Genomic DNA, 21,581 nt, shown 5'->3' with positions numbered 1-21,581 from the left:
CAAGGTGACGACCAAGAAGAGAAGAATGGCGTCCCGTCCATTTCTGCAGCACGGAGCACGCCGAGTGTATGGCTCCGTACAGACACCACAATTGATACTGTATCTTCCCAATTTACAGACACCACAACTGATACTGTAGTTGCCCCATACATTGATTGCGGACAGCGTACATCACTGGAAGTTGCAAATACAGGTATTTTCTAGCTTCACAGACACACAACTGTGCAGGAAACTTAGCATTACATGCACATTGTTCTTTGAATGTCATTTTTTTTCATTTTTTCAGTGCATTCGGGCACGTCCAATACTTTCCATGTTCACTCCTGACACACAGGGACTCGAACCAGCACTCTTTGTTTGGAACAAAGGACTCTGTTCCACGTTTACAACATGCACGAATCACATTGTGTGACAATCTCGTAAAGACAGACCCGGCGACAGCAGTGTGAGAGGGTCATTCTTGTGAGAAGATACAGGGGGTCTGAGCCCCCGTGGTGAGTTATCCCTTTCCTCCACGGTGTGCCAGCTATATTTAATAATTGTTCCTTTGCCTTAACATTGTATACATCATAAGACCAATTTTCAATTAGTTTTATCTTGAGTGCCGAGAAGGAGACATGCAGAATTAAGGGTTTTCTTTGCCTTACAGGGTTCGTTTACCTCGCCCTGAAGAAGGCTGCCACCTTGAATTTCACCATTTTTCTTGCCGCCGAAATGCAATTCTGACAAGGGGGAATGTACACAAACATTCTGTCTGGCTTACCTGGGACTTGCAGCATACAACGCCAGCACGCATTGCTAAGCCTTCCTGTTTTTTGCCCCCTGTCGCATCGGCAGAAGCTGTTCCTGTGAACTTTGAGATGGAAACCTTTCTTGTTTAAATAAGTATTGCAAGCAACACCAAGTTCTGATGTGAGGACTTCATCTAACCCTAGATAAGAGGGTTAACTTACAAGGCTATTTTGGCTGAATGGTTTACACTGAATTTATTTCAGGAGCCACACACTTATATCTATTTCTTCTGGTTTGTGAACATTATTAGATTCTTTCTGTTTGACTAAGGTAAAAAGTTGTCCTTTAGTCCAAAATGATTGGAGCCGAAAGAAGCTCCAACATGTGGGTACATGAGCAATGCTTTATAGCTTAAAGATGCATGAATATGCTTATACATGGAAGGAAGTTTCATGAATTAGCATGGATTTAGTTTGAACACGAGTCACGATTCATTTCCATGTTTTTTTAGATATATGGTCGGAGCTTTATAAATGTGACTATTTGAGTTCTTTTTCTTTTTATCCTCTTTTTCTTTGTGCTTAAACAACTGCCTTTTTTGTTGTTATTTGTTTTTTTTGCTTACTTTAATTGTCATATGAATTCGTTATTAGGTCATTGTAAACATTTTAGTCTGTGGTTGTCCTATTTGAATGTTTTTATGTACAAAATGTTTAAAACAACTAAATAATGATGAAATAGAGTTGATTGATTACTCCATTGGGCTCTCTGCGTGTTTCCTTCAGGCATTTCTATGTTACATGATTTAATCCTTTAATTAATACCTGCACATCGGGGTTACCAATTAGGCTGTGATTAGTACAGCCAATTCAGCTTTTACCCCTTGGTAGCAGCACCCTGTTGCTTGTTGATAGAAGCAAATCTACCCTGTCATCAACTTAAACCATTGAAAGACGGAGATACATGTTCATTTTTAGAGGTTTGTTTTTAGTAATAGTTTTTAACCATATTTTGTTTTATATTACATATATTCTCAGCTAATTTAATGTATGATTACGTAGTGCTGTGAGAACCAAGTGTCCTTGTATGTCCTGTAATGTGTTAACTTTTATATTGCTAATTAGTCTTACATTTTGAGGTCTAATATTCTTTTCAAATTCTCTTGGGTCTTTTAATGTTTTTTTTCTTTCTTCAATGTTTTCTATGTAAAGCCATTCGGCTGTATGTATATTAAATTTAAAAAAAAGGATTACATCATGAAGTGAAGTCAAGGAGCGAAAGAGATAGGTGATCTTAGGAAAAAAGGTCATGATCATTTTTAAGTTCATTTTTCATCTTGCTATGGTGCAGCAAGTGTCATGAAGAAGACGTTAAATGAACACTGATATATGTATAGTTAACAACTTCTGAGAGCAGTAAATAGTTGATACCAGAGAACCATAATCTCAGACAATTTTCTTTATGATATTTTATGGAACCTCTAGGCCTTTAGCACAGGGTTACAAGTATACTAGCAGATTTTGGGGGGGTGGCATAAGATTGGACTAGGAGATTAGGTAACGTTGATTTTTCCAATTCCCCTTTCCCTTGCATTGACGTAGTACTCAAATGAAGTCAAAATACAGTTGTGCGCAATTGCTGTTAAGAATCCTCTGGATCCCTCACAGAAACCCTGCCTAAAATCTCCTCCCAGGTGGCCAGAGAAAGGCAGACGCTTCCTGATCCTGACCTTGGGCTTGGTATTCTGGAGGGGGATCACCTGGGAGGACACGGGCACAGGATAGTGAGGAGTTCCCATGGGAAGAGATGCTGTTTTTGTCCTGTGAAAGAAAGTGCCTAATGGGCTGTCAGTACCATCTCGTATAGTTTTGATAAGGTTATATAGAAAGGCCAACCTTCTACCTGCTGTCGCTGGCTGCAATTTCTGGAAACATGTCCATGCAGGCATTTCATTTGGCCCAGAGAGAGCAATGTGTGAGTGGATGTTTTAAGCAAGATGCAGATGACTTAGATGACTTTTTCAAGATGTGGGACCATCCACAAGTGGATCTATGTGAGTGTCATCCAAATACATAAAGGGTGATATTTTCTTTTAGAAGGTTCCCAGAAAGGGGTGCTTTTAAGGAAGTTCTGTTGACATTTAAGAGGACTTATATGTTTTCTTCTGTGCTACCGATGCAGTTAGTGCTGCAACATCAGGGGGTGTTGGACTTGTGGCTGTGGTTTAAATGCTGAGTATGCGAAAGCCTGAGACTTTTAGATTGAGATTGTGTCATGATTTAATGATAATCAGATAGACACTTTTTGTGACATCCGTGGCTAGGGTATTGGATTGTGGCCTCTCCCTTGGCAAGGAAGGCTTCCAAGTAATTGACTGAAGAAAGGCTATTATAAAGAATTATGAAAAAAACAGAAAAGGATCTTTCTTCAAAATATTGATTCTGATGGTCTCTTAAGGCTTGGCTGTTAAGTATCCACTCAGATCGTATATGCCACTTCAATGGGATCTAAACTCAGTAGTAGTGTAATGTATATCCGCTCCTTTTGAGCCAGTGCCCAGGTGTGAATTAAATTGTCTGATATTGAAAACAGAATGTATGGTGTCCATAACATTGTCGAGCCATTTTGGTGAATTCAGGCTCTGCTGGCTGACTTTTTTTAAACTGCTTTTTTCAAAAGTCAACGTAATAGTTGTGGTAAAACATTTGCCTTGACCTGATGTTCTTTGGGTGGATCATATCAATTGAAAGTTTTGCCCTCTGCTGCATCCATCCAGCATACAAAAAGTTACAAAGACTTGATAATAAAGGTGCTTTGAGCTCTTACCTTACTAGGTCGGATGAGTACAAGATGGTTAGGCAACCTTTTGTTGCTTATGGACATGCATTCGGGGAGAGCAGGATGGGCTGTATCTAAACAGACCATTTCTGGGTGAATAGAAACATTTATACGAATTTGTTATGAGGCAATGCACAATAATCTGTCTGACGAGATTGCATCACATTCCATGAAAGTTTGGGCAGCTACAGCTGAGATGTTGTGAAGCATTTGCGGTTAAGGGATGTGAAGGGCAGTTAGTTGGTCATCTGTTCATGGTTTTCCTAAGCCCTATTCTTTAGTTTCTAATGCTAGAGGGAAGAAGCAGATGTAGAGAGCAGTATTTCAACACTTTCTTGGTTAGTGAACGCCTTCAATATACGTGTCTCGTGCCCCTGAATCCAAATTTGAAAGGGCATTGCACAGGGAATATCTCCAAAGAGGAGGAATCTGCAGAGGGAATAGCATCCTTTATGCACCTTAGAGGGACAATTCTGATGGGGACTTTGTTTTCTCTGCAGATTGTTTATTACCTGCCAACTCTACTAAATTACTTCAGAATATTACTAGTCCATCAGTGGCATGAAGTCTCAAGAACTATTGGGCTTAGGCCAGATGATGCCCTAATATTCTTTGGGGCTGTCATTTTCAGGGAGGGACCTGACCTAGAGTTACTAGCCTGGAAGTAAGAACCAACGTTACTGGTTCTTCTTTCCTAGCTACTTAACAGCAACCAACTAATGGCAGATGGCCTTAGTTGTTCAAGAGGGGCCTTTGGATTCTATTTCAAGATCGGTGGTGAGCATTAAGCTTTAAACTCCTTTAATACTGTTCACAATAGCTTTTAAAATCTTCAACTTTTTCTCTTTCTTAATTTTCTTTTTTTTATCAGTTTGAACTGCAAACATGAGAATAAAACAAACAAATAAAACATAGAGAAAACTGTAGCCAATGAGTCTTTGCAGCCTAGTAGTCCTGAGCCTCTGTCCTGATGTCCAATCAGGGCTCTCCTACAGGTACAAATCCCTGCTGCTCTAGGTCCCTTTCTCTTATTTTTTGCTGCACTGACAGCTACGTCCTGTTTACTACCTTGCATACCGTGTGTGTGGAAATTTAGGTATTTTCATATTATGCACTGAGTATTGTGCCTGCTTTTATTGTACAAAGTAATATTGTTTTGAATGTCACCCAAGTAGAATTACATTTTATTTGTTTGCCGGCACCGGCATCCTGCATTTAATGCTCTCGAGCGTGTCATGATTTTTCTGTTTGAAGGCAGACCGGGCCCGCGAGTAATCTCACTTGCATTGGGCTCCGGTCTGCCTTTTCAATTGAATTTGTCACTTTGTCACAGCCTATGTACCTTACTTTGACAGGAATACGAAACCGTTTACACGGCGCAAATAATTCAGCTTGCTAGCCATACCAGCTTCATACCCCCTACCCTAGGGGAGTAAAATACAGGAGAAGAACTCTCATCCTCAGAAGAATTCGAACAATATGAGGAAGAGGAGGAGGACAATGCCAGTATTGTTGATGAGATCTCTGAGCCGCAGAGAAAATGATCCTGCAAGCCGAAAGCCAGCAAGGTGGAGCATCCCCAAGATGAAAAGGACATGCCGTACATGTTTGAAACAGAGGTAATCAGGCACCCCAGATCGACCAGAAAATGCGCAAACCATTAGAGAAGGAAACTAGATTATGCCTAAGATCAGAGTGTACAAGACCCGAATTTACCGGGAGAGTAGCGGATACCCTGGAACTTGCCCCAAGATGCTTACCTTTTTGACGAAAGCTGGTAATGACACCAGAAAAGACATGGACCGCGCCTGGAAGACATGCAAGGACAAGATTTTAGACCTGGCAGGGCCCATTGCGAAAATCATGGACCTTGCAGAAAGAGCTAAACACACAGGAGAACCAGTCGACGCACACATCCGAGCAGGATGGGCGCAATGAGCTGAATGCATGCACGGAAATGCAAACTGCGCAATTTCTGCAGAGGGACGCATAACAGTGCTCCTAAAAATTGACTACAAATTAGGAGACCTAGCCTCTTACAGGGCAGGTGAGGGAGCACAGGGCTTGCTCTTTGGTGAAGCATTTGTAAAGGAAATGAATACACTTGTAGGAACTTTTACAGCCTTAGAGAAGGCGCAAGCTTCTATTAGGAAAGTCTCCCCAGGACGAGTTTTTGCAGGGGCCGGTTGATACAGAGGCCGTTCGACTGGCCGCTTCAATGGGACGAGAAGGCCCCCAAGGCCCCAGAGCACAATACTGTTAATCGAGGCAGCAGGAGGCCTTTTTCCCCAATAGAGGCCGAGGCTGCAGAGGTCGCAGAGGGCATGGATATTTCAGGCAACAGGGAAATATCACAGGTGAGAGCGTGCATAGCAGCATACCCCCCCCCTGTAGGAGGGAGAACACTACTTTTCTTAAGCAACTGGCGTGAGCTGTCTTCCGACGTGAGGGTTTCACGGACAGTCCAAGGTTTCGAACTAGAGTTTGTAGAGACTCCCGAGCAGCGCAGACCTCCTCCGCGCATACACATCTCTCAATCAGAGAGAACATTGCTAGACAGAGATCCAAGCTCTGACACAGAAGAACGCCATAGAGAGGCTGCAACCACACACAGCAGGTTTTCTAAGCAACATATTCTTGGTTCACCGCAAAGGCAAAGTGCGACCGGTCATAAATCTAAAAGAATTAAACTGTTGGCTAGTGTACAAACACTTCAAGGTGGATGGAATCCACCTTTTAGGAGATTTTCTCAGGAAGAACGATTGGCTAGCATGCTTAGATTTGAAAGACGCGTATCTGACAATACCGATAGCAGTAGAATACCTCCTCTTTCTTAGATTTATTTGGAAGGCGGATATATATGGTAGTTCAGGACTCTGCCTTTCGGACTCGCCTCAGCGTTGTGGGACTTCACCAAGCCCATGAGGGCCCTAGCAGCCACCCTTCGAGTTCAGGGAATTCATATGAGTATCTACTTAGACAACATCCTGTTCATGGGCGAGGACAAGTAAAGGTTACAAAAACAAGTACACTGGGCAATATTCATAATAACAGGACTAAGATTTTTAGTCAACAAAGAAATATCTGCACTGACCCCGAGCAAGAGAGCAGAGTTCCTATGTTTCACTATAGATACAAAGAAGGCAATGCTGGAACTCCCAGCACCCAAGATGAGATCCATAAAAAAAGATCTGAGAGCAGCTCTCAAGAAACTGGTTATATCACTTTGGAATTTAGCCATGATAGTTGGACTCCTAGCAGCTTCTATCCAGGCAATATTTCCTGGGCCCCTACATTATTGCGCCCTTCAGCAACTCGACATCAAATACCTCCAGAAAGGTAGGAGATATCATCCACTACTGCCATTAGACAAAGACTGCAAGACACAGCTTCTCTGGTGGCTTCACAATATGGAGGCTTGGAACGGCAGAGCCATCTTCGGAGACGTTCCAGAACTCATCATAGAATCAGACGCCAGCAGAACTGGCTGGTGAGCCAGATGCGGGCAAACCGAGACAGGAGGAAAATGGTCCCTAGAGGAACTGGAACTACATATCAACTGTCTGGAGCTCCTAGCAGGCTCCTTTACATTGAAAGCATTTGCCAAGGACAAATCGCAAATGCTGTATCCTGCTGCGGATGTACAACATCTCGGCAGTAAGATACATAAACAAGCTAGGAGGGACAAAGTCCAAAATGCTAGCAGAACTAGTGAAAGACTTCTGGCACTTCTGCCTGTGGAAGAATATATCATTCATGGCAGAATATCTTCCGGGAGCTCTGAATACGATAGCAGACTGGAATTTCCAATATTTACTAGACTCCAGCGAGTGGAAACTACACAAGTTAGTCTTCAAGAAGTTACAATACAGATGGGGCCCTTTCCATACAGATCTATTCGCCTCCAGACTAAATGCCCAATTCAAAAATGTACTTCAGTTGGAGACTAGACCCATAGGCTCTAGGAATGAATGCTTTCCTTCACAGCTGGAGCGACCAGATACATTATGCTTTTCCCCCTTTGTGATGCAGGCGAGGGCACTGGCAAAGGTACGCAGGGACAAAGCAGAGTTAGTAATTGTGACACCAAAATGGAAATCGCATGCTTGGTTTCCAGTTCTGATGGAACGTTCATCGGATTTCGCCCAGTGGATTTCTCACAGAGCGGATCTCCTGACAGATGCGTCGGGAGCCCCACACCCACTGGTATAAGACCAGACACTGACGCTCCTAGCTTGCAGCGTTTCTGGTGCATATGCTGTCTGCTGTGACTTTCAGAAGAGGCTACAGACCTTATCAAAGTATCATGGGCCCCCTCCACAGTTAGAAGCTATAATTCTGCTTGACAAGCCTGGGAGCTATGGTGCTGGTGGTTGGGGGGAGTATTTCTCCTGTTTCAGCCCCTGTAATACAAGTGATACATTTCCTAGCCACTCTGCCTGCTCAAGACAGAGCCTTCTGGACAGTCTGGGTGTATAGGTCAGCAATCTCAGCCAGACACTATCTTGTGGACAAACTTCCAGTCGAAGAACATCCGGCAGTTGCTAGACTGCTATAAGGAGTAAAGGTTAGCAAACCTCCACAAGCAAAATACTCCTCCCTATGGGATGTTAACAGAATACTGAATTTATTCGAGCAATGGCCAAGGAACAAACTACCTTCGAAAAGACAGTTGTCAGGGAAATTAGCCACATTACTTTGTCTGGTATCCTGTAGGAGAGTTTTAGACTTGAAGCTTTAGAAATGGACAGGAAGGTATTCTACCCAGAGGGCGTAGCGTTTAACATCACACAGCATACCAAAACTAACTCCAAGGTGATCTCATATCCATACTTCCCGAATAACAGCAAACTATGTGTAGCACAGTGCATCAAGTGTTAGGAAACATCAACATTAGCAGTAAGGCCACTAGGCGTGAAGCAGCTTTTGATAGCATGCAGAAAAACACATAAAACGTTAGTGCCAGCCACAATAGCTAGATGGGTGAAAGAAATAATGGCCCTGGCAGGAATAGACATTTCCATTTTCCATTTTTGGGGCTCACTCGACCAGAGGAGCTAGGGCTTCCAGAGCTTTGGCAGCCGGAGTTCCGCTGCAAGAGATCATGAAGGCAGTGGACTGGTCAAGCGACTCAGTTTTCAGAACTTTCTATTTCAAGCCACCCGCTAATATTGCTGGTTCCAGTCACTTCATCACAGGATGTTTTTTCGCTGGTTTTTTTTACCGTGATTTTTAAAAAAAAATTTATTATTCTTTTTGGGGGGTTTCCCCCTAGTCCCCCATTTTCTTTCATTTGTATTTATTCCCAAACACCCACAACCCATATATATAATTTACTAACCCCGCCTAAAAATTCAATGTTTTTTTTCAACAAAAAAACATGGTAAAAAACCCTGCGAAAAAACATCCCGCGATGAAAGGACATCATACCATATTGCCACAGAGAGCTTTGAACAAGCATAATGCTCACCTCCGGTCTTGATATAGAATGAAGATGCCCAAGCGCTAAGCGCAGGTAGTCTTGATTCTATTTAAGACACAGAGGCGAGCATTATCCCTCCCAATTGGAATACGCTGAATATTGATTGAACAGTATATTGTGTTAAAATAGGACATTGACAGCGGATTCCCCTCCCTAACAATACGATTCTCTTTTCACATAGGAGAGGATCAGAAGAATACTCGAGATTAGTCGACCACAGAGCTGGCAGGGAGATTATTGAAAGGAATGCACCTGAACTAGTTGGAGTACAGGACAGCTCAAGGCAGCGGAGAGCAGAAGTTACCCAAGACTGTTTTTCTTAGACTGTTACAGTGTTAAAGCAGCACCTAAAAAGAAGAGGAAGGGACCTACAGTAGCAGGGATTTGTACCTGTGGGAGAGCCCTGATTGAACAGCAGGACATAGGCTCAGGACTACTAGGCTGCAAAGACTCATCTGGGTTGTAGTTTTGGTTACAGTTTTCTCTCTATGTTTTGTTTGTTTTTTTCTCATGTTTGCAGTTCAAACTGATTTTTTTTAAAAATTAAGAGAAAAAGTTGAAGATTTTAAAAGCTGTTGGGTGCAGTAATAAAGGAGTTTAAAGCATAATGCTCACCTCCGTGTCTTTAATAGAACCAAGACTACCTGCGCTAAGCGCTTGGGCAATCTTCATTGTACTTGGAGATGAAACGGTTGTAGACTTCTTTAAATTTAGAGGCCAAAAGCAAAAATAATGAAGATCTCAACTTTGACTATAAGAACAATGCTATGTTTCCATTGAAAGATTAAAAAAATTCTCTGCACCTATCAATAGTATATGCAAAACATTAGGTTTATTGAACTTTGCAGCACACATCTAGAAACAAAAGCCAGAATGTGTCTTGGGCTTTCCTTTGTGCGATTATATTGTTTTTTTTTATAGATACACAGTAAGACAAACGCTGTATTTTTTCAATCAAACAAGGCACTTAAAAGAGAACAATCAGTTAACAAAAAAACCCTTTTCTCATTTCTGCCGTATTTCGATAAAAGGAATTTACCATAAAAGCCAACTTGTACGTAGACAAATGGAAACACAATCACGGTTAATAATAGCAAAAACTATGCATTTGGGCCAATTACTACAATAAAATACAAATTACCAATAGAAAAACAATTGTTGATCAGTGCCAATCAGAAGAGAAAAGTGCTCATGTGCATGTAGCGTGTAAAGATTTTGGTTTTGGCATACATCAGATGTAAATGTCCATCTCAGACCGGGCAGTCATTCTTTCATACATAGACTAGCATGGGCAAAGAGACACATGAAAGAATATAGTTACAGTTTATGGAAGAAGATTAGTTAGTTTCGTTCTCCTATGCCAAGCCTGTATAAAAAACCAACCTGTTGTAAACGTGGCCGGGGGTACGTTGGTTTCCAAACAGAGTCTAATGGCCCCAGTAACAGTTGAGACCTGATTCCTCCAAAAAAGATATTTGTTTCTGGGAGCAAAGTATGTGCAGTAAACAAATGGTTGACCAACACCCTTGAATATGTCGAAACCACTGATGCTAGGAAAAGGAAAACACTGCTGACAGCATGATACTGTGTCAGCTTGCATGTAGTTGATGTGTATTCAAAATTGCAGTATGGTTAGGCATAACACTCTATACACCTTGGAGAATTAGAAACAAATGCAAAATGGACATGGAGAAAGAGGAGGTAACTTGTCCATTAACATATCTTTTTGTAGGGCAAACAATTAGACAAAGAGACTCACTCATGAAGTAGTGTCATTCAGTTGTGAACAAATACAAATGTCAGACATGTTGGGAAAGGATTTTAATAACATTAACTATTAGATTGTAAATGATTATATATGGCAGTCATGTTTTCCAGACACAATTGTTATGGTCTGTACCATTCATTAACAAGCCAGCTATATATTGGCATGCAGAACCTGGACTTGTTTAAAAGTTAAATTACTGAATCAGTTCACATGTTTGCACTCGCATCTATTGTTTAAGGAACCAAATATATAAATGTCCAGAAGATAAGACGGACATCTCTCTACTCTTGTATGTTTCGGAGGAAAATAGCTATATTGATATGAAAAGAAGCATACAACTTGTAATACTAACTAATAGATAATCCGAAATGGGATCTTAAGAACTGAAGAAAGGTGGAGGTGGGGGAAGAAGAAACATTAGAACATAAACAATATTATATGCAAAATTACAGAAGAGAGACGGTCACTAGGTAATCATAAATGAATTTCAGTGATTGAAGAAAATCCCCATCTCTTTATCTTGCAGAGCCCCACTTCATTCGCTCTAAAATGATAAATTCAAACTGACTCACAATGACAGAGTTTTAATTCTCTATCACCATCCTTTGAGTGTTTTTTGAAATGTGCAGTCCAGATAAATCTGATTACTCTTAGAAATAAGTGCAACATAACCTGCGCAAAACTAATCCCACTCATCCTCCCCGCTCTCAATGATCTCTCTTCCTCATGTTCTGATCCTACTGTCTTAGTAGACACATACAATCAATTCATGCTAAAAGCGCTTGATCTTATCGCGCCCTCCAAACTACGTAAACCCAAACCTCGGGCCCACCTCAACTCTTGGTTCAAACCACAGTTGAGAACCCTATGAAAGGAAAAAAGGATTCTTGAAGCTCGTTGGAAAAGCCATCCAACAGAAGCCAATAAAGCTAGCATTGCCTTAGCTACCCTAAACTACAAAGAAGCCATACTCTCTGCAAAAAAGAGACTTACAATAAACGCATTGAACTAGCCCAATCCAACACCAAGGAGCTATTTAAAATCTTAAAGGAACTGGAATCCCCTGCCACTCCTCCAGACACCTGCTCCAAAGACAGCATCTGGTGTGCTAACATTCAAAAGGCCCTCTTGGGAAAAATCACCTCCCTCCAGACTAAAATAAACGAGAGAAAAAACAGCCTGCACTCCTGTCTGTCACATATCACCCCTCAGGCTAATATCAAACCCAACACTGAATCCTTGCAACCATTTAGCTTCTCACCTCTCTCCATTACTGAAGTTGAACACATCATCAACAACCTTAAGCCTTCCAATTGTCAGGGGGACCCATGCCCTGCCACCATTATTAAGGAGGCCTTGCATAACCAAGCGCCCTTCATCACCACACTCATAAACTCCTCCTTCAGCTCGGGGATTGTCCCGGACAACCTTAAGGATGCCTGGGTTATTCCACTCCTGAAAAAACCTACCTTGGACGCTGACATACCCATTAACTACAGACCGATCACCACGGTCCCTTTTCTTCTAAATTTTCTTGATCGAACTGCAAACCTGCAGATCTAAGAGTATTTGGAATCCAATAATCTCCTGGGATTGAGGCAATCTGGCTTCTGCCAGCGTTACGGTACAGAAACTGCTCTTTTAGACCTAAAAACTCAGATTGAAGACCTAAAAGATGAGGGCAAACTGGCCCTCTTACTCCTCTTAGATCTCTCTGCGGCCTTTGATTTAGTTAATCACCAAATCCTATGCCGCCACCTTAAAACTGCCGCCCACTTCTCGGACAAAGCTACAACCTGGATCACCTCCTTCCTGGATAATAGATCCATGAGGGTCTTCTCCCCCACTGCCACTGCTGAACCCTCTCCAGTCACTTATGGAGTCCTTCAAGGATCATGTGTATCCCCGACACTCTATAATGTATTCACAAAACCCCTTTTTGACATTTTGGATCTACTGGGTGTCACGTATACCAACTACGCCGACGACACCCAGATACTTATCCCCATCACAGGAGACCACAAAACCGACTCTCTAGCCATCAACGCCATTTATTAAGTCATCCAGGCCCAGATGGCGCAGCATGAACTGTGCTTAAATGACGAGAAGACTGAGCTCCTCATCCTTGGCTCCCACCAAAAACTCAGCAAGCTTGACCCATCGTTCAAATCCTTCACCATTGATGTTAACACCATCAAAGTGGCTAAGGATACTAAAACGCTTGGTATCTACATTGATTCCACTCGCTCACTATCCAGGCAAATCAACGCAGTATCTTCGGCTGCATCATACACCTGCAAGCTCATCACAGCATGCCGCCCCTTCCTTTCACCAGCCAATTGCACCACACTAGCCAGGACCCTGGTCCTCTCCAAAAATTGATTATTGGAACGCCCTCTATCTGGGCACCAACCAATGCAATATTAAAAAATTACAAATCATCCAAAATAATGCAATCAGAGCCGCTCTCAACATTCCTAAGACCCTCCACATTTCTGACTCTAGACGGGGTCTCCGTTGGCTCTCAGTCTCCCAAAGAGTCTCTCTTAAAGCTCTTGTGCTTACACACAAAAGTATCGCCAACCAAGCCCCTAACTACCTAGCCAGTAGATTCACATTACACACCGATGCGAGACCACTCAGAAGTGCCCAAACCAATTGCCTCGACATCCCACGCTTTAACCTCCAAAGATCTGGTGGACGCAGCTTCCCTGTCCTAGCAGCTAAGCTATGGAACGCGTTACCTAATCCTCTCAGAGCCGAATCCTCCTTCCCAGCCTTCAAGCGCAAAGCCAAAGCCTGGTTGTCTGCCCATGACTTACCATGACTCCGTCCTAGAGTCATTAGCTATAGCATTAACGGCCTAGTGTCATAACCTGCTATTGTACATTTGTATAGACCTGTATAACTTGTATATCTTTGTATATTCAATTCAAATGCTTAACTTGTATATTTTTTGTATATTGAATTCAAATGCTTCTGCCTGTACCATGCCTGTAACTAAGTGATGCACCCGGATGCCCTTGGGCCTGGTGCGCTATACAAATAAAATAAATACAAATAAATACACATACAAATAGAACAGTCTACTTTTCTCTAATGTATTGAATTTGCAGATTGTTCACCAAAGTTTCTGATCACTTCAATGTGTTTTAGGAACATTTGGCTCAATTGTTTATCTTGAAAGGCAGGTTTGTGTGGAGGCACTTTAATCAGTGAACTTAAGGTAATTGATGATGTAAGCAAATTTCACCATACGGAAGTTGATCTTGCCAATAATAAGGGAAACCTGTTTCATGAAATTGGCCCAACTAAACACTACAGCTATAATTTACAAATAATGCTGATGATGTCTGCTCATCGGAATGTGTGACCATCAAGACCATCACGCAGAAGTCTGAATTCACAAAGGAGACAACTAAGCTGTGAATATTATACAACCCAGCCCCACTTGCATATTGGGGCATGGAATGTGAGTCTGTTATGCTAATAGGTATTGCAGCCTTTAGGGCATGTGGGTAGTATGTCAGGGTCCTGCTGATGTCAGCAGGGCCTCCGTTCTCCACCTATGTGGTTACACAGTATACAATTCAAGTCATGAGCTGTAAAAAATGCCTTTCACTTGAATTGCCAGTTTTGCAATCCCACTCAGGGATCTAAATGCAAAACTGGAAGAACATCACTCATCATCCTGTGCTTGATGCTTCTATTGTGACCACTGTAGAGCAGGCAGCGATCTGGAAAGACCCCCGTCTGTTGCATGCTTTCTCCTGTATTTCACTTTCGAGAGATCTTAGCAGGTCTGGGGTAAGGGTGCTGTATGGTGACTGCATCCCAGGGCTCATCCATTTGTGAATCAAGGATACTCTCTGGAATGTTCTAGCCACAATGTCAAGTACACCCACTGCCTTACCAAGAGCCGTGCTGCAAGCACAGTCACACTTGCACATGCAAAGATTCACTGCGTGACTCAAATTTTAAAGAGTGCTTTTATTTTGTGGACATTTGGGCCACACGAGTAGAAAATAATCTGCAAATTGGTCCCCAGGTACACGAGCATGAGAGTTTTACATTTTTTAAGGTTATAAACCGGCTATAAAAGTATAGTGTAGATAGGGGCACATATGAAAGTGACATTTACAAGCATAACAATGTATCACCGAGTGCTTATGGGATTGGCTCAAGGCCTGCAGTTATTACTCATTAGTGCCGTTGGCAGTTATTGTATTCGTGTTCCGTTCAGTTTAATGTATTAATTTTATTAGTTTGATTTCAGGTTTAATAAGAACGTTCCCAGAATATTTTTTGTCACATTGCACACCTCCCGCTCAACTGATCTGTAATGTTCACTTTCCTACTTTGCCTGTTTACTCCCTCATAATGTGAGATGTATTGATTGCTATATTTTTTGTTTCAATCCAAACTTGCATGTTTTGGAGCAAGTACTTCATGAGGCTACCAATAATGATGATAGACTTGCTAGAATATCTTCTGGAAAAATGTTTTGATGCTAACGTGCTTTAGAAGGAAAACTAGGTTCTTGATTGTTTCTCATTTGCCTTATCATGAAATCTGAACCAAAGATCTGAACCAAACAAAGCCATGTACGTGCTCAGACAGTCAAGATTGTTTTGTTAGATGTCACTCGAAAGTCTTTGTGAAGCAAATAGGAGAGTTTGTTATCTTTCTGAATGAACTAGTTCTTAGTCATCTGCTAATTTAAAGTGGATATGATTTTGGAGCTCTATAGAATACTTCAAACATATCAAAATGGAAGTTGTTTACTTCATTGTTATAATCAAGACAGACCATGTGCTTAAAATAATGTATTTCCTTACAGTGGCCCAGAGAAGCACTTCTTTCTGTATCCAAGACTTTTTTCATCACTGTTGACCTTGGCAAAGATGAAATGAAAGAGAAGTTTTCAGCAATGAGCGTGGAAATTCACATGAGTGTAACTGAAATGGCGGAACGCTATTATGCAGAGCTGAGGCGGCGATATTATACAACTCCCACTTCCTATTTGGAATTAATTAATCTCTACTTGTCTATGCTGGGCGAGAAAAGGAAGCAGCTGATTTCGGTAAGTTGTTTTTCTGTTTTTACCTGTCATTTATCTACCCTTATTGGCCCACAAACGTGCACCTCATTCCGTTCATTTTTCTAATTGCATCCCTCAATCAGCTGCATACATATTTCTTCCCTAAACCAGACATTATTGTTCATGACAGTACATTTCTGTACACAAAACAATTGAAACGTTTTTGACATGGAAAATAGTTGATCTTTGACCTACTTGACATAATGAAGAAATTAGCACTTTGGCTAGTTTTTAACATGATTTGATCCCACTTGCATTCCATGCTTGCATTCTGGAGATTTTCAAAAAGCAGGCGTCTGTGTGCACTATCTTCCAGTGTGCTTAGATTTTCGTCTATCTTTACTTGTGATTAACCAGAAAGACTCGGACACGAGGGGTTCATGGTTTTGGTCAAAGATATTTGTTAAAATTGAAGGGGGTGGAGAAATGCCTATCTGTCCCTGCACTAAGGTTTTTCCCTACCTAAAACCAAAACTAAAGGTCTGTCAAGGTCAGAATGTCCAAAGTAAAGCCGTCCCATGTCCAAAGTAATATTCTGGCCCTCACACTCTAATAAAATAAACTCTAGGTGAAAGGGCTCATTTCTTTGGCCTTGCATGATGAATACGGTCCAACACAAAAATTCCAGAAGGATAGACTTCCTTATCCCAGAGGAGGGTTGCCTTCCTTTGGATTTCTCGTCTTTCTGTTGTAGATTCAAAGATATCAGTTCCTTAGGTCTCTTTTGTTCCACAACACAATTGATAAACATAACAACTTGATTTATTTGTCTTTGAGTTTATCTTGTTCGACAACACAATTGATACAAGAAACAATTTGGCTTTTTGGCTTTTTTTTCAGAATACCTGGTGTACTCTCCTGACAGGTTTTACTCCTCTTCTCTTCTTGGTTTCCCACAACCTTTTTACTAGTCCTAATTGTATCCTTCTCAGGACCCCTTTTACAGAAGGTGGTTCCTATACACTCTTCAGTTTGTCCTTGCCTGGTATCCTCTTTTGGCAGGACTTTCTCAAATGCACTTTCCTGCAACTGCCTGGTATACTCTCCTGCCAGCGCTTCCCCAAATGCACTCTCTTGCAACTGTCTATTAAACTCTGCTGCTAGGGCTGCCTCAAATGCACTCTCTTGCAACTGCCAGGCATACTGTTCTGCCATGACATTCTCAAATGAGTTCACTTGCAACTTTCACTTTGCCTCGTGCGCTCTCCTTCCAAGGCTTTTCTTGGGTGGCCTCTGCACACACTCCCAAAAGTAAGATTTTCTTATGTTCACTTTATCTGACACTGCATTGGCCTGGTATATTATCTTGCCAGGGTTTTTCTCATATCTGTATTGCATACACTCCTCACTTTGAAAATTCCTTGTTTTCGCTCTGCTTTCCCCTTCAAAGAAATGCACACGGCTTCTTTCTGTCTCATATATTTCATATGCTTTCTTTGCAGCTAGTCGCCTTTGATAATATTGCCAACATGCCCTGAAGTCCCTGCTTCTCTTTCTGGGACTCACCGGCTCTTGCTGGCATGCTTCTTGTCTCTCACGCCAAGCGGGTGGTGGGCGTTCATTGATTATTCCCATCTTGCTGCCTTCATTTGGCTTCTTTGCCTCTTGCAGTTGGTGCTGGTCTCTTCTGCGCCGTACTGAGTGTCGGTAAGGCGAACATCACCTCATAACACATGCAAATGCCCAGGAGCCCTGTGCTGGCTTATGGAGTTCCCGCAGCAATGTGTTTTCTGTATCGGTCAGCCTTCCTTCTCTTGCTTTATGAACCGGTTGGCTCTACAACACCTTCTTCAGCCCTTCAGTCACTTGATCCGTCATGAGAGAAACAGCCTTCTCCCTCCAACCCCAGCACGCCAAATTAAATCACCCGGTTACAGGTAAATGCTCAGAACAGCCTGGACTCTTGGTCTTTTCCACTCAGCATTACTTGGCTCATCTTCCTCGTCCCAGTATTCCCATGGTTATGGGAATGATAGTCCATCTTTGTGTATGTTTTCTCAGACATCTTTAAAAACAAGTTGGTTCTGAATAACTTGTAAGAGGTGTCTGAGAAGATACTTTCATGGATCTTGGGGGACAAGCCAAATCTTGATGGTTCACACACAGATCTTGTTCGAAGGTCTTCAGTACCTTTCCTAGGAAGATGAGGGGAGGTGTAACAATATGTCATGAGGGCATTGGGTATAGATGGGGTATCTTCAAGAGAGGAAGGGGAATACCATGTCTTGTTGATGAAGTCTCACTACTCCCCTGGAGGTTGACTGCCCCCATGTGATCCTCCATCATATAGCCGCCCCCAGGGTCAGGATCAGGTAGCGGCTGCCATCCCCTAGCCACACGGGGAGATGTCACTGCCAGGAAATGAGTGAAGGCACCATCTGATTCATCACAGTATACATGAATAGTTCCTCCTTACTCAACGGACACACTAACAATTTAGACAACCAATATATTGCCTATTGCTTATGTTGACCTGTCCCCCCTGCCCATCAAGCAACTGTACAAATATACAGTTATGTGAAATGTCAATTTTGAATGCATTTCAGCCTATCCAAATGGTGAGAATATAGTTGAATATCTCTGCTGCACACAACATTCTAATCATCCTGGCAACAGCTGCTCAGCTCTCACTCACTCTTCATATCTCTGAATGCCCAACAGGATGGCGAGGTATGCGAGTATGTGAAAGTCGAGTGCCAGTTTTACTTCAAATTAGCTCCAACACCCCTCTGCATCTGACTGTTTACCACCCAGCTCCTCCCTGCACTCTGTCACTGCCATCAAGACAAAATCTTCTACCTGCCCCATTGAAGTCAGGAGAATGTCTCCAGTCACTACACATGGACTCTGCAAGTTTGGCCCCAGCCTCTTCCTTCACATTTGTGTCAAGGCTGCATCTTTGCTCTCACAAAGCATTGATACTGTATGCCAGACGCTATTGTTACTCAATTGCTTTGGGCCTTGATGCTTCACGGAATGCTCCATGCAAATGAGTCTACTAATCATGGCTATTGGCAGGGGCCGAGCCAGCCTCAAAATGTTCCAGGGGCTGGATGACCATTCTGAAAGCTTCTCGTGCGCACAGGGCCATTAACCCATTTGAATGTTGCCCCTCTTTCCCCACCCTTTTCCTCTGAACCTAGGCCACTGAATCGATAGTTGACCTTCCTTTGGCTCATAGATATATATTGCACCCCAATTCAGAAGCTATTTAGGTTAAAAAGTAAAACTAATCATTAGAGGTGTGGGCCGTTTAAAAGCTGAGCTCCGCAGGTGAACCTTTGGCTTTATCATAGTTGGTATGGGCAGGCTTATGTCCTCTGCTTCTCCACTCTGCTGTCATGTTATTGACTCTGCACATTTAAATACTCAGCTCTCCAACATGAGAAATCTGGCAGGCTCTATGTTCGGGAGAATTCTCATTTCTGTGCTAATTCCCTTCAACCTTAGAAATCCCCAGCTCTTTTGCTGGACTTTAGGACTTTCTTTTAATCCTGGAGTGAGTGAGACCTTTTTCTCACTCTCGAATGTGTTTTAATCTGATTTGGATTATGTGTTTCCACTGTTTTTGGAGTCTGATAAACTCCATAAGCATCTACATTTTCCATGGTGACTCACAGCACCTTCAGTGCAGTGTCACAGAGAAATCCTTTAGATTTCTCATAAGGTCTAAATACCTTTTCTTGTGTGAACTACTGTTCCCAAGAATAGTAAAGTGAAATTGACTTTACTTACCTTTCCTCTTTGTAGGTTCCAGCACACCCCATCTTATGTGGAGTGCTGGGGGGTTAGCTAGTATCCCTGTATCCTATATTCTCATGTAAAAAAATGTATCTTACCCTCTCTACTTTAAATGGCTGGTGGCAGTGGTTTAATTTCCTACCATTGTGTTTTTCTACCGCAAGATGAACCCTCAGCTGCAGTATAGCACCCATGGGTTACCATTTCATCAAAATGGCCCCTGACCTCTTTTTTCGGCATTTTCTGTTTGTGAGGTCTTTCTTGGGTTGTACTCTGTGCATTGAGGCCGAGTTGATCCCTTTGTTAGTTTTGCCTTTAGCGGGCTTCAGCTCTGATGCCTGCCTCTGACTCCAGTGTGTCTGGAAAGGCAGAATGTGAGGGAGGGTCCCAAAACTCCCCTGTCCTTTGTCTCTATGAGCGCATGAATGCAACTAGTCCTGATTGGCAGAGTCGAACACTGGGAGAAATGCCTGATGAAGAAACCATGAACAAAGCTTACTGCATCCTCCTGGACCTTTGAATTGCCCGGTGAAGCCCTGCCACTGTGCTGAAACTCCTTTTTTAATTTGACAGAGAAGCTCTGGAAGGGTCGACTTCTTTCCTTGGGTTAGTGGGACCAACTAACCCCGAGATGAACTCCACTGGACCAGCTTCCCTGACCTGCTGTACTTCTTTGCTGCTGCAGGCACCAAGTACCAGGGGACGAGAAATTCGTTGTTGAGTGCAATATCTGAAATCCAGCCAGAAGCTCCAGGAGTCTCCTAAGGAACCGCCAGAAGAAGGACAACCAGAGCTCGAGTCCCCTTACCAGAGTGCAGGACCCAAGGAGTGAAGGAAGTCCAACTGGTATCCAAGATCTGTGATGGTACAGTTTACTAAGCGCTGAAACCGCAAATTGCTGCTGAACTGAAAAGAGCATGTAGCTGCCAACGACCTCCAAAGTGCCGCCGCAGAAGCCCTCCAGACGTCCTCCCTCTTGTCCCCACGACTGAGGCTTAGGAACCCATGGTCTGCATCACTGCAACAGGACAGACTCCAGCTGGACCACTCTTCTTCAATCCAGAGGTACTGTTTAGACTTGGGGTACTTACCTTGTTGTCTTCTAGCTTTGTTTTTCTCAGTTGAGATTTGCATTGGCTTAATTTTAAGAGTTGATTCCAACTCTGCTGTGCACAGGCTTAACAGCTTGTGAGCCTATAAGTGATTTTTTACTACAAAACTCTCTAACTTGTTGCAAGACTTTTATCTAAGAAGTGCCTCATCTCCATAGACTGGATCAAATTGACTTTGGCTGTCCTGGCTACCTGCAGACTCTTCTAGGTCAGTGACTTTGATATTGTTTGTCCCTCATAGGTAGTAACTTGTTTTGGACTGTTACTGCTGAGAAAGGCGTGCCTAGATTTCATTGGAAGATCTAAGTGTCCTCACATATTCTGAGAACCTGTTTATTCTTTTTCCTTCCTTTAACCTTTCCTTTCTGCAACTTCAGAATCTGCAAAGTATAACTAGTTTGATACATAAATGCCATTACTGTCCTTGTGATTGAAGTCACCTCAGGGTGTAGGAATTGTGTATGAAGCTCATCCAAAGATTATCCACCAATTGTTTCTGATTCGGAAAAGTAATTTTAAAGTATATTTGCATGGTTACAGGAATTTCTTTTTTAAAGAACACTTATTTAAATATTGATGTTAATTAAATAAATAATTATTTATAATTAAACCTTGAGTGTAAGTGTTACTGTGTTACTTGTATTTACAAATGTCATTGCTACAACTCCCATTTAACCCTGGCTGCTCAGTCACACTACCAACTCGTGCAGTACAGTTCTATACCAAAAGGTGGGTTACCTAATTCCAAGCATATAAGTGTTGTGTAGTCTCGCATAGTGTTACTACACCAATTCTCACCTAACACTC

At 42.3% G+C, this 21,581-nt stretch overlaps 1 protein-coding gene across 1 annotated transcript in view; it reads left to right on the top strand.

Annotated features, from left to right (window-relative positions):
* Positions 1 to 21,581, top strand: part of DNAH6 (dynein axonemal heavy chain 6) — a 3,423,448-nt gene that overhangs the window by 2,644,103 nt on the left and 757,764 nt on the right. Inside the window, exon 49 of the mRNA XM_069626424.1 lies at positions 15,661 to 15,903. Coding sequence (XP_069482525.1) covers positions 15,661 to 15,903 — 243 coding nt within the window. The remainder of the gene's footprint in view (positions 1 to 15,660; positions 15,904 to 21,581) is intronic.

This window comes from Ambystoma mexicanum, chromosome 6p (genome assembly GCF_040938575.1).
Source record: "Ambystoma mexicanum isolate Mex_15411 chromosome 6p, UKY_AmexF1_1, whole genome shotgun sequence".
Taxonomy (NCBI): domain Eukaryota; kingdom Metazoa; phylum Chordata; class Amphibia; order Caudata; family Ambystomatidae; genus Ambystoma; species Ambystoma mexicanum.
The sequence above is the reverse complement of the archived record's forward strand: the minus strand, read 5'-3'. Positions and strand labels throughout refer to the sequence as shown.